The sequence below is a fragment of the Pyrgilauda ruficollis genome, unplaced genomic scaffold (assembly GCF_017590135.1).
Source record: "Pyrgilauda ruficollis isolate IOZ18807 unplaced genomic scaffold, ASM1759013v1 scaffold2, whole genome shotgun sequence".
Taxonomy (NCBI): Eukaryota; Metazoa; Chordata; class Aves; order Passeriformes; family Passeridae; genus Pyrgilauda; species Pyrgilauda ruficollis.
The window spans coordinates 6,157,788-6,171,114 of NW_024519206.1; the positions used below are offsets into that span (position 1 = coordinate 6,157,788).

Consider the following 13,327-nt stretch of genomic DNA (forward strand, 5'->3'; position numbering starts at 1 on the left):
GTTATGCTTTATAAAAAACGAAATGATAATAACTGTCAGTGAGCAAAAAACTGAAAATAAAATAAGGAGACATAGGCAATGTCTTTTGACAAGAGTAAGTAATAAGAACAACTTCAATAGTGCACAGTCCAAACAGTGGTGGTCACCCTGAATAAAAGAAAGCTGACACAATTTCCAGACTGTGCTTCCCACTCTTTAGGAGTGTTTAGGTTAGAGGCAACTGCATTCACTGCTGAACTGCTCTACTTAATGTGAAAGCTAAATTTAGGAATATCCAATCATAAGCAACATTTACAGTGTGTATCAAGAAAATGAGGACATACACCAAAATGTAACTCCAGAGCTCTGTTAAAGTGACAGTAAAATGAACACACCTTCATGCTGTCAGAATGAACAGTCATGGGAGTTGTTCACAGCATCCTTTGGGTAGTTATGCATTTAAAAGCAAAGACTGCTACATTTACCTTCCTCACAGGTGGAGCCACTGTATCCAGGTAAACAATCACAGATGTTGGGCTTAATGCACTTCCCATGGTTTTTGCAATCAGGTCTGCATAGAGCTGTAAAAAAAAAAAAAAAAAAAAAAAAAAGCACTCTGCAAATCATTCATTTGTGCATATGAGTTACCGCAGGCAAAATTAACGTGCCATACTCACCAGCCTGACAGTTATGACCAGCAAAACCAGGCTTACATTTACAAATATTGGGTGCCACACACTCCATATTTTTGCCACAGGGTTGTCTACATCTTGCTGAAAAGCAAAGAAAACAAAGAAAGGAATAAGAAAAATTAAAGTGGCATTTCAGCACACTGTGTCTTACCTATTGTAGTGAACCGATCACAGAGAATCCATGATGTCGCTGCCCATAAATGCAGAGTCTAAGACACATCAGGTATTTTTAAGTGCACCCATAGAACTAAAAGCCTGTAGGCTATGCCAATATTAATAATGAAAATGAGGAAATTCAATACACCACACTTTCCACTGATAATACAGTAACAATATACTTGCAAGTTATAAAGGCATCCCAAGATTATTTTCTTCAAAGCATTTAAATGCAATAATTTGTAATACCTCTGCAAGGTAACAATACCTCTGTACATTACAGAGGTAATACCTATTACAGAGGTATTACAATACCTCTGTAATACAGTAACAATAAACTTGCAAGTTATAAAGACATCCCAAGATTCTTTTTTTTCAAAGCATTTAAGTGCAATAATTTGTAATACCTCTGCAAATGAAGCCATCTCCATAATAACCATAAGGACAACGACCACACTTGACACTTCCATCCTGCCTTGGCTCACAGGGTACGCCAGGAAAACAGGGTAAATCAGACCAGGTCACTGCTTTAGGAATCACTGTTTCACTCAATTCTTCAGGAAGCATTTTTGGTGGGACAGTGACTTCCACAAGGGTAAAAGGTAAATTACTTGCTTGTTGCTTAGCTAATAGGTGCAGAACTCTTTGAGCATTTCCATCTTTGAATGCTTTGTTTGGCAAAGTATGTCCTTTGCTTATACTTGCTGTGCTGCTAGGGGAAGTCTTCCTGCTGCTCTCAAAATAGCTGAAGGCCTCAACTTGTGCCCTTGTTTTCTTCTCAGGTGATACAGCATGGCTCCTTGAAGATGCAGCCATTACAACATGTACCGAAGAACTGTTTTCTACGTCAGCAAGGTGACCACTGATGGTGCCTAGAGCACGAGCAATGTTTCCAGTAACCACAGGTTGTATAGAAGCACTTCCTTGTGAATCAGGTGTCTTGTAGGCAGTGATTGTTTTTACTGTGGAGGCTGGTAGTGTGCTGATAGTGACCATTTCTGTAGAAATAAATCTCCTTGGGACATCTGTAGAACTGGGAATATAACCTGACATGCTTAAAACCTTCTCAAAGGATGATGGCTGAAAGCCTACAGTATGTTAGAAAGAAGGGGGGAGAAGTATGTGAATACCATCAGACTTTTTTTCCCCTTCGAGGGTGGGGAATGCTTTCTGAACAAACAAACATACAGCCCATTCATTCTGTGCTTCAGGAAATCTCTCCCTGTGCTATGTCAGAATGTAAGTATGCAGTAGAACCTAACTGGGAGAATTAGAGAAGATCAAGGTGTTCTGATTACAACCTCTCCCGCCCTCACCATGGCCTTTTCTTGGCTGGAAGATAAGGATAAAACACAGTTTATAGGAGGCACAATTTAAAGGAGCAGAGATTTCCCATATTAGGTCAATAAACAGATTTACTGTCAGCAGATTATCAGCTCCATATATTGCTTTCAACTAGGTAACTGAAAGACTTTAAGGAAAAGATATTGCATATGGTTCATCAGTGTGTCTTAGCACTAGAAGCAGAGATAAGACCACATGTATGAAGATGCTTTTACATACTGATGCACCATGGACAGCATTCTAGGGGAACAAGCCACCAACTCGTAGCACAAGTATTACCATGTTTTATTCTTAAAACTTTTTAATCAACTTTATTAAACTTTCTGCATGGTTTTATAGTGGGATACTTCAATTGTTTAATAAACATCAAAGACTGACTCAGTCACCTCATTCAAGAGAACACAAAATGAATGATAAATTCTTCATACTCTGCCCAGGGAAAGTGTGTGGTTTGTGCAAAGAAGTACAGCACTATAATCCCAGACTGGCAATGGGGTTTTAGCATTATGAGGCAGTGGAGGAATGAAACCCTAACCTATTTATAACTAGAAAATGGTTTACAAAAGGTTAAACTTTACTGAATCACCATAAAGTGTGGTCTCCCACTGCTGAAAAGCAAACCGTTTTGCAGCTGATGAAGAATTAATTATCCAGCAGTGCAGTAAGAGAGTCTTCCTTCCCCCCAACAACAATTCAGAGATAGAGGGAAAAGACACATGAGACTTTCCTACAAAGAAACCCCCAGCAGGCACAGACATGGAAATACCAGCAACAGCATTTACAGAGTTTCAGAATAAAGACATTCACTTGCCATATCCTTCACCTCTCCTTTGAGTTGAAGTAGGAAAATGACATTCAACATAATGCCATAAACTTTTGTTTATCTCATATAACAGATGTCCCTATCCCCATGTTACCTATTTTATGTCAGTGGTTGGTCACTAAAACAAAAGGCAACTGTAAGAGTGTCATACATCACACTGTTAATAAAATTGCTTGACTGACCCAAGGGATTTGTTGATATTGACATTTCAGTCTCATTTTTAAGATCAGAATACAACCCCAGTAATTAATAAATTGTGTCAAACTGAAAAATAAAGTGAATAGCATAAAACTGACTAGAACCTTTATCTGCCAGATATATTCTTATCAGCATGTGAATCAGAAATTCCATTTTCTTCAGGAAAAAAAAAATCACCTTTATTCTCTCCAACTTCTCCCTTGGAATCCTTCCTTTCAACACCAGTGTTGTCAAATCTTTCTGAAAAGATGTGAAGGCACATTAGTAGTGCACAGAAGTAGCTACATGTTTTTAAATTTAAATAAATTACAAAAAAAGTTAAAATTTTATTACATAAAAACAACTGAAAATTCAGAAAGTAGATTAAAGTTAAAAAACATTTATTAAAAGTTTTTTAGCAGAATACTTAAAAAATACAAGTTATTCAGAAATTGCTTGTAAATAAATGTTTGGCAGCTGCCTTGACTTGGATAAACAGTTCTGTTAATCAATCTAATGAAAATATATTTTTTCAATAACTTATTAATAATTTCTCATATTATTAAAATAATGACAAAAAATGCCAAAAATATTCCACTGTATTATTCCACTCTAATGTAAAAAAACGGGGATGTGTTTTGTATCTGTTTTTTTCTATGCTAGAAAGTATTTTACAGCTGTGTTGACCCACTACAGTCTAATACTGCCATCAGCAGAGACAGAGCCCTGCATTGCTGACTACTGAAGAGAGTTCTAAGTTATTACTAAAAGCATGAAGCACAATCAAAGATATTTTTTCTGAATGACAGTAAAACAATACCATTCTTCTAAAAATCAAATAGTTTTACCATGACATGTCTTCCCATCTCCTTGAAGATTATTTGGGCATGGACCACAATAGTAAGAACCAAAAGTATTGAAACAAAATACTCCAGGGAAGCAAGGACTGGATGCACATTCATCTACATCCTCTTGACAATTTTTACCTGTATTGAAATATAGATTTAAATTTTTTTTATAATATAGTATCACTAGACTTTGATGGTGCATTTATAAAAGTACAATGTATGCAAGTGCTGAGAAAAAAAGTGCAACCATTCATTTCAGTACATCTAATAAGAACAGCTGATAAGGTTTGCTATTCACATTTTTTCCTCTCATATCAAGTATTTTGCTTGTTGTAGAACATGGAGAAGATGGGCTGTGAGGACTACATGATTATCTGCAGGACGAATTTCCTGTGTTTCCCTGTGTTGATGAATTTACCTTTGCAGAGGGAAACAATGCAAACTAGTTCTCATAATGAACTAAAATAAACAACTATTATAGCCATGCAAGAAAAATCTTGAAGTATATCATATATCTGTACCACAAGACCATAAAGTTTCTTTATAATACTACATAACTGTCAACAGCAAGGTATTTACATTGAAAAATTAAAAAAAGAAAATTGTAGACATAAAATTAAAAACTCCTATTTATTACTAAACATGATAAATGCATGGAAATAAAGCAGCAATTTACCTTGAAGTTCATGTGGACATTCACAGTAATAGCTGTTTATTCCATCCACACATCTGCCAATACCACACTGGTTAAGTTTACAGTCATCAGTATTCACTTGACAGAGATCACCTTCAAATCCAGCCACACACACACAAAGATATCTTCCACTTCCAGGTGGGAAATGAATGTTTGTCACACATGAGCCATTATTTAGGCAATCACATGATTTTACACTGACCTACAAGACATGCCCAATAAGACAGTTTTCTTTTCTTTAATGAACTAGCAATGAGTTCTGTAAATAGATAACTTAGGTATCTTGTTACTAAGTGTTATTTTACTGTAATATTCATTACCTCTATTTCTACCTTGGTCGTTGCATTGCAGTCATCGGTCAAAGAAAATGTTAATTTGTGGACATTCATTGACACAGCTTTCCACGAAAGGAGACCCGATGGGGAAAGACTGGCACCTTCTGGACCAGAATCCAATGTGAAATGAATAGCAGAACCCTCTGGATCTGAAGCCAAAAACTGATACAAAAAATCTTCTCCATAAAATGTCTGTAGCATACCCTGAAAATTTTCAAGCACTGGAGGCTGGTTACCTGTAACAAAGGAGACGTTTTCCTCCTCTAAGGAAAAGTTGCAATATACTTATAAAAATTAAAAGGAACATATCTTTCTACTAAAGAAATCCCACATACTTATTTCTCTTAAATTCTAATGTCATTTGAATGGCACAGGAAAAACACTTGATATTTTCAATGCTAGCCAGTGACTGCTGCAAGCAGGAATCCACCCACTGTGGCAAAAACCATGAAGGAAGAAGAAGATGTAATCAGTGTCTCAGCTGCTAAACTCTCTCATTTCTAACACCATCCTCCTTGCAGAAAGAGGTTGTGCTCTTTAGGTTTGGAGTGTTGCCTCTGGTTTTCGTTCTTCTCTCATTTCTGACTTTGGCTGTATTGAATTCCAGTCCATAACATGCTGATAACACAGAAATCCATTGACTCCCTCTCTGCTGGATGAGTTTCATTTCATTCCTTTCATTCACATCTCATCCTTTTAGAATAGGTATATCTACCTTGGCTTTCAGTACAAGTTTGAACTGGGACAGGATTCACCAAGACAGGCACCAGAAGTCCCATTCAGACAGGACCTTTCCTAATCAAGGCAGAGTCTTGATTTCATGGGTCTTTCACTCATGAAGACGCTGATAGAATGCTTGTACTTGTGATGTTAGAGACTGCAGTTGGCAGGACAGGCTGGATGGCTAATATGAAAGCTCCAAGAAATCCATTTCGTGAAGGGACCAAGTTGATGTGTATATCCAAAGACTGAAATCTGCACCTAAAGAGCTACAACTTCTGTGTTGGAACTTTGTACTACAGAGAAGGAAAATGAAAAATTTAGACTTAAGTTTTCCCTTCATAGTATGGTTTCTAACTGGATTGGAGTACAGCAGCCTTAGATGTACTTAAGATTTAGGCCATGTATCTATGCCATCAATGTAAATGATGCCCAGATATTGTGTCTAATAAATATGATGTCATTTAATTTAACTTGGGATCCTCACTTGTTTGTAATCAGAATAATTTGTTGAAAAATACCTGTTTAACCTATATGTTGAAGACAAACATATGTGGATGTAGCTGTGCTAAATATCAAGACTCCAAAGTACTAATTAGACTGAAAGTTGTTAAATCTTCATTAGTTATTTGTAATTACTACAGCAGGAGAGTCAGAGAAAGCAAATGAAAATATTACATATATGGTCTGGAAACAACAATATAATTTTCAGAAACTAACAGAAATACCAAAACACTTACCTAGCTAAACTTAAAACATCACTATTACCATAAATTTAAAAACTTTGCAGACTTTCAACTACTTGGTATTAAAAATACTATTTAGAACTTACTTTCAACAACTGACCAAGTTAACTTGGCTAAGTCAGGTCTGCACAGTAAGCAAGGGCTGGTTGGATTTGTGTCTCCTTCACCATAACAGAGTCCATCTATGTTGCATGTTTTCTCCTTTTAGAGAAATGACAATGTTATTAATTAATGGTTTTGGTTATCAAACTGGTTATGAATTTGTAAGTAGTAAATAAAATCTAATCATTCTTCACTTCTATTAAACAACTAAGCTTGCTTCTAAATCTAAACAACTAATGGCAAGTTTGGTTTTACTTGGTAATTATAGTTTGATTTTACTTGGTAATTTACTAGGTAAATATAAGTAATTATTTTACTTGGTAATTATGATCAAAATTTTGGTTTGATTTTTTACATTTAAAATTGCCTCAACCCAGCTTCTCTTTCTGTGCATTGAAAATCCCTGCTGGAAACAAGAACAGGTATGTTCTGCTAATTTTTCTAGATTTTTTTTTCAGCCTGAAAAATGCATTACTTTCATAAAAGAGAGTAGTGAAATACATACCTTTAATGAACATAACCCAGATTCTTGTGGTTCACATGTCTGACAGGCTCCATCATATAATATCATTGTTTTAGAGTTACTATAAACAAATCCATCATTAGAAATCTGCAAGGTGAGCAGTAAAAATGGATTAACTGATACAAGTATTGATAGACTCACCTGGTCCACTAGCACACCCTTCCACTAATTAATAGACACCCACGTGCAGGTGTCTAAACCCTCACAAAAGGCATCAGAAATCTAATTAAACCTGCCAAGGAGTCTAGGCAGATTTTGACCAACCACATGTCAGTGTCTAAGGTAAATTGAATTCTGTGTAGGCTCTATTGACCTTATTGACTCAATCTGTATGAGAGCTCAGATTATCTGTATGAGAGCACAGGGATTTGTACACGTGGCTGAGCTCAACTCAGTTCTACCAAAGATGGATCCAAGGTCATTTGAAATACTTTAGGCTAACTACTTGGCCTTTAACTTCTACTCTTGAAGAATGTGTTTCTCTGCAGGACCTAGGTTGTATCTACCAGTACCCTGCAGGAGAATACTATCAAACGACACTTGACACTTAAGCTTAGGTGACAAGACTGAGACCCCAAGTTAAGCAAGTTGACTTCTCCCTTTAGTACCATTAAATAAAGGATATCTACGTGACATATTTTCATCTTAATAGGAACATTTGTAAGTGAATATTTGAAATTTATGAGAGTACCTTTATTTGCCATCTGGCAATGGGTTTGTCATCAACCACATCCATTACATCAGACTGCTGGACATCACTTGGTAACTGGCATTCAACAGTCCTGGCATTTTGGAAGGCAGCTGGCATAGTTAAAGGTTCTCCAGGAATCCACTGTCTATCACTATACTGAATGTTAAGACAGAAAATTTGATACATCACGAAAACATTTTTACCAGAGAAAAACTCCCCATGTGTTGCACAGCGTTTGAACCAGTCTAATGTGTCTGGATTAGAATGCAGTGGCAAATATTAGATGACAGTATTTGCACACACAGATTTTCACCTAAGCCTGCTACTGTGGAGGAGCAGGCAGAGAAGTCCTTCCTGATGCACAGCCCTCTGGCACTGCATTGCCAGGGACAAACAGCCCTTCCAGCTGGAAGGGAACAGGAGGGTGAAGCAGTGGGTGATCCTCAAACACCACTGATCTGACGTGCAAGTGCCTCTGTTCCACTCCATCTCTGCTCCCATGCCAGGACAGGCTTTAGTCAAAGGAGTAGATGAGGTTTTGGCAGGGCTCAGGAATCATTCTGGGTGCCGGGGCAATACTGGCAGTTGGCCATTTAGCCCTTGTACAAGCCAATAGTTTGTTCAATGGAACAAGACACCATTGACTTTTCTTGACAGCCACAGACTATTCTTCCAAACTGCTGTGAGGACAGAGCATCCAAGCATCCATCTTGGGAGCTCAAGATAACAGAATAAGGGTGATACTATTTGGCTGAAGCACTGATGTGGAAGTAGGGTTAAGCATATGGAAAATAAATAAAATGAGATGGAACTAAGAATCCAGGCAGACTAAGAATCAAGAGAACAGCAAGTAAAAGGGATTTGGAGCTTGAGTAGTTTTTACTGAGCTTACATAATTTTTTTTAGTTATTAGAACCAATCAAAACATTTATTCAATCACAATCTTTACATGGAGAGTCATCTGCTATATAGGCCTAGCCTTTTTTTCTTTTTTAAACAGAAAAAGGAACACTTTTGCTAAAAAGACATATGTGCTGCTTCTGTTCCAACCACTTATCTTTTTCTTTCACCCTATACTTATTTAAGAAATTCACAGCAAAGGTAAGTATAAAAGCTAAATATTTCTAAACATGGCATTTTGAGTACATTTAATACTGCAACCTTTGAAATGTGATACAGTCTACTTCTTCAGAAACCTTTTGCTACTAGCTGGAGGCAAGTTCAAATATTTTTTTCAGAAAGTTTAATCTTTCAAAAACCAATTAAAAAGCCTTCAGATCTGTAAGCATTCCAGCTCATAAGGTTCATGGAAATTGGAATTCAGTGTAAACCAGAAGGAAATAAAACTATATTTTTGTATTGCAGAGATTAAACATACTCTCATCCTTTACCTTTAAATTCTCTAGTTCTGTAATCATAAGCTCCTGACCATTTCCCACCCAAACCTGCATCAAGTATCTACCCTAAACCGAGTAAGACAGCCCATGAACAATAGACTTGATTTAACATTTCAAAAGTGAAAATATTGAAAAGAGAAAGAAATTCTAAATTCTGTCAACATGCCTCTACTACAAAATTTTGATCATTTAAGTTCAATCTCAAAATATGTGCGGTTCCATACTGTTGCAAGTCTATTGACATTTCCTTGAATTCACTATTTCTCCAGCCTGAAAATCTAAACAAAAAACCAGTACCCCAAACTTCATTTCTTTTGTGTTCTCAAGGAAAAAAATTGCAGCTTTCTCCTCAACTGCAGCTAACAGCAGTAAAATGGCTCTTGTCAGTGAGAAGATCATCATTAAAAGTCACTAATTAGGAATTTTTTTTGTTGGCAGCCAAATACAGCACCACCAAGAGAGATTTCAGAATACCTTGCCATGAGTTAAAACTGAGATGTTTCAAACTGTGATAAGTGAACTCCCAATAATTGTCTTACTGCAAGCTTGGTCTAAAAGTCTTTTAATATAAGGGGAGCATAAACGTACTCTTGACAATCATTTCAAGCCAACTTGAGTGGAGATATGTGGAGTTTAAGGAAAACCTATAGCCAGCATTGCCTCATCTGTCAAAATAATTTCAGCATCTGCTAGAAATAGCTAAGGAAAACTACTGTCTCAGGAACAACATTTCCCATTGAATGGTTCCCCTTTTGCCAGCTCTCACCCCCTCCATCATCACACCAATAAAACACAGTTTTACTTTTAGCTTTTTTTGTTCTCATGTCTAACATGACATAAAAACTTTTATGCTGACCATTTATTCCAGGCTACAACTTGTAAATTGTTTGTGTATTTGCCTTGAAAATTTTCTTTTTTAAGAATCAGCAACAACAGTCTCTCTACACAAATTCCCCTTAAGTTTACAGCGAAACATTTTTTAATCTCCTGTGCAAACCTGACATATATCATTAAAGAGCCATGGTATTCTACTTCTGGGAAATGGACAACGTATCAAAAATGCCTTTCTTTATCTTTTCCTAATAGATTTATTATGTTTATAAAAGGCTATTTCAAGCATTAGATTTGAGAGAGAAATCTAGTAATGGCTTTAACCTTGCTGTCCTTTTTCAAAGAAGTGGTACTTCCATTCCTCTCCATAAGCACTTAAAAATACAACGATGTGCTGGTTGTTACTAATAGGGCTGCCCTTGCCCTCTTCTGATGGATAGCTGCTGTGTGCTGTTATCTCCCTCCCAGCTGCTGAACATTCCCATTATGTTTTGTATTTCTCTTATCATGGAAGAAATGGCAATCTTGCAAAGTCTTGAGTGTTTGCTGCAAAGTGCTGAGTGCCTTTGCTTTTAGCTTCTACTAAACCATTGGGCTGTGCTCACATCAATGAATAATACGTTTGACATTTTGTCCCTTGTTCTCTAAGAAGTTTAAAATGTAATTGTCACTATTCAGGGAGACCTACTTGCAATTTGATGATTTCACATTTCAGGTTCAATGAGTCCCTGAAGCCATGTCCAAACACTCTCACAGATGTGCAGTCATACTGTCGAATGTCGCACAACCCAGCATTCTCCAACTCTGTAATTTCTGGAGCCTGGTCTTGGAAGCAGAGATTAGACAATAAATGCTAGTATGAGAATTCATTCTTATGCTTTTACATTATGCAGTATGTTTATTTTTCTATCCAACCATGAAAATTATGTAAACAAGAAAATCTGGGACCAGCTGAAAGGAAGCATAAACAGAAAGACTTTACATTGTTACACTGAAACTTTAAAGCTAGGCTTTTGTCTTCTCTTGGAACCTCAGTATTAGGAAGCAGAGAAATTTCAACATTTAAACACTTGTTAGTTGTTACACTGAAACTTTAAAGATAGGCTTCTGTCTTCTCTTGGAACCTCAGTACTAGGAAGCAGAGAAATTTCAACTGATAAACACTTGTGAGTACATGTTTTGCTTTCTCAACTATAGTTCTTTACATAAGACTTCCAGAATAAAATTGAAATTAAACTAAGGCCTTAGAAATAGGAACTGGAAAGGAGGCAGCTATGCAATAATTTATATAGGGATTCTTTTTTATTAAAAACTAAAAAAAAACTAAAAAAAAATCTCAAATGGAAATTATTTCAGGAAATAAACTGACAGATCAGAACACAGAAACAGTTTTTATGAGGCAAAACTAGCTTATTTCTACTGAAGTCAAACATTTCTTATTATTCTATTCCCTCTTTGTCTATTTGCTCTTAAGTCATTAAAAACATGATTGCAAACCAGTTTTGGCTTTATTTTGAAAGAGTTTTGACTTCAGTACTACTGTTCATATTTTTCCAGTGTAATTGTTCAACTGAATTTTTAGTGAATATCTTACCTACAGAAAATGGAAAAAACCCTGCCCAGCACTTTGTTACAGCTCTTTTTTCTTCGCTTCCAATTCTGCTCCCATCCCATCTAGCTTACAGAGATGTAACATCAATAAAGACAAAAACATCGCACTGAGATTTAATAAACAGGATCACATAAACTATAAAAAACTAGGGGAGGGATGAATCTGGCATATTTTCCCTGAAGGAGACAGCATGTGGAAACATTGACAGTCTCTTGGGGCTACACTCTGCATTGCAAAGGGACTTTTTTAATATGACCTATTAGTAACTAAGCTCATGTTCTGGCCTTGGAAACAAGAAGGCTGAATGCAAAATAATTACAGCTGTAGTAAACTGTAACTAAACAATTGAGAACCCTTGCCCATGTACAAAAGCAGGAGAGAAAGGCAGCAAAACAAATACACTTTGTACAAATATTGAGAACATTGTTGAAGTACATCTCATTTCCCCCCACTTACCAGACAGTATGCTGCAGTCATATGAGCTGTAGCCGTGAAAACATGCACAGCCCCATTCTGTACATTCTCCATTACCACTGCAGAGACTGGGACACTTCAAAGCAGTAAGCAGGCTCTCAACTGATTCTTCAAGTTCCTGTGGACTGTAATTTATTTCTTCTAAAATTCTTTTCTCACATTCATTCTCCAGCAGAGCTAAGGAAGCTTCTGTCCAACTGAGGTCATCTTTCAGCAGCAAATCTTTAATGCACATATTGATGGCATCTCCTGTTCGCCGGCCAAGGAGGGCAGCACAGGACCTGCCTATGCTGGAATTAGCTATTGCCTGCTGGCACAGGAACAAAGCACTAGATTCAGTAAGGCCTGAAGGTGTGGGCCAAGAAGGAAGGAGCTTTTCATCTGTGTCAGTGACATGGTCCTCTGGGAAAAAATAACTATATCCCTCTAAATCTGTTTGGCTGAGACTTTGGAAGACAAATACTGGATGGTATTCATAATAATTTTGGCGCTTCCCTCTACTTGTAGCAGATTGAGCTCTGTGAAAATGACTGCTGTAATGGTGAGAATTTCTCCTAATGTCTAAGCTTGAACTTCCTTCTCTTTCAGTACCAGTATTACCCACTGAGGTGGCAGAGAGACGTGAGTTTAATAGTGATGTTTTGTGAAGTTTGGTTTGATTATTCTGCTTCTGCAGAAGTGTAGATAAATCAATTTCCTGTGTAGATGAACGTTTCTTTAAGCCCCTGACAAGATCAGCAGGACCAAGATACTCAGCAGTGACATCCAGTCCTGGTATCAAAGAAAGAAATCTACCATTTTCACTTTCTTTACAAGACAGAGGAGGTTCTGACTGAGTAACTGTCTCCAGATTGTTTGCTGGTTGATATAATCTGGTATCTTCACGTGAACAGTCACAGAAGAACATTTTTCTAGAAGATGTTAATGAAGCAGGTGTCTTGTCAAACAAGCTCTCTCCTGGTAAAATTCTAGTGAGGAAAGGAAAAGGTGAAACTGTAACATCTGAACTATTTTCTTTGTGTTATTAAAGCATTAACTTTTTTTTGCTCTTTGTTGTTTCATACTTCTACAACATAAGTATGCATCACACAGTTATATTTAAACACCAGCAAAAACACAAAACCCCAAGAGTAACTTATACAAGAATTGAGATGAGTGGATATTTTCTGTATACCTTGGTGCT

General features: G+C 36.8%; 1 protein-coding gene across 1 annotated transcript in view; it reads right to left on the bottom strand.

Moving 5' to 3' along the window:
- Positions 1-13,327, bottom strand: part of VWDE (von Willebrand factor D and EGF domains) — a 35,936-nt gene that overhangs the window by 5,856 nt on the left and 16,753 nt on the right. The window contains exons 12-23 of the mRNA XM_041466562.1: positions 12,127-13,112; positions 10,747-10,883; positions 7,831-7,986; positions 7,122-7,226; positions 6,601-6,715; positions 5,034-5,284; positions 4,696-4,915; positions 4,020-4,157; positions 3,370-3,432; positions 1,235-1,915; positions 657-752; positions 465-560 (exon numbers count right to left, since the gene is read on the bottom strand). Of these exons, the coding sequence (XP_041322496.1) occupies positions 465-560; positions 657-752; positions 1,235-1,915; positions 3,370-3,432; positions 4,020-4,157; positions 4,696-4,915; positions 5,034-5,284; positions 6,601-6,715; positions 7,122-7,226; positions 7,831-7,986; positions 10,747-10,883; positions 12,127-13,112 (3,044 nt within the window). The remainder of the gene's footprint in view (positions 1-464; positions 561-656; positions 753-1,234; positions 1,916-3,369; positions 3,433-4,019; positions 4,158-4,695; positions 4,916-5,033; positions 5,285-6,600; positions 6,716-7,121; positions 7,227-7,830; positions 7,987-10,746; positions 10,884-12,126; positions 13,113-13,327) is intronic.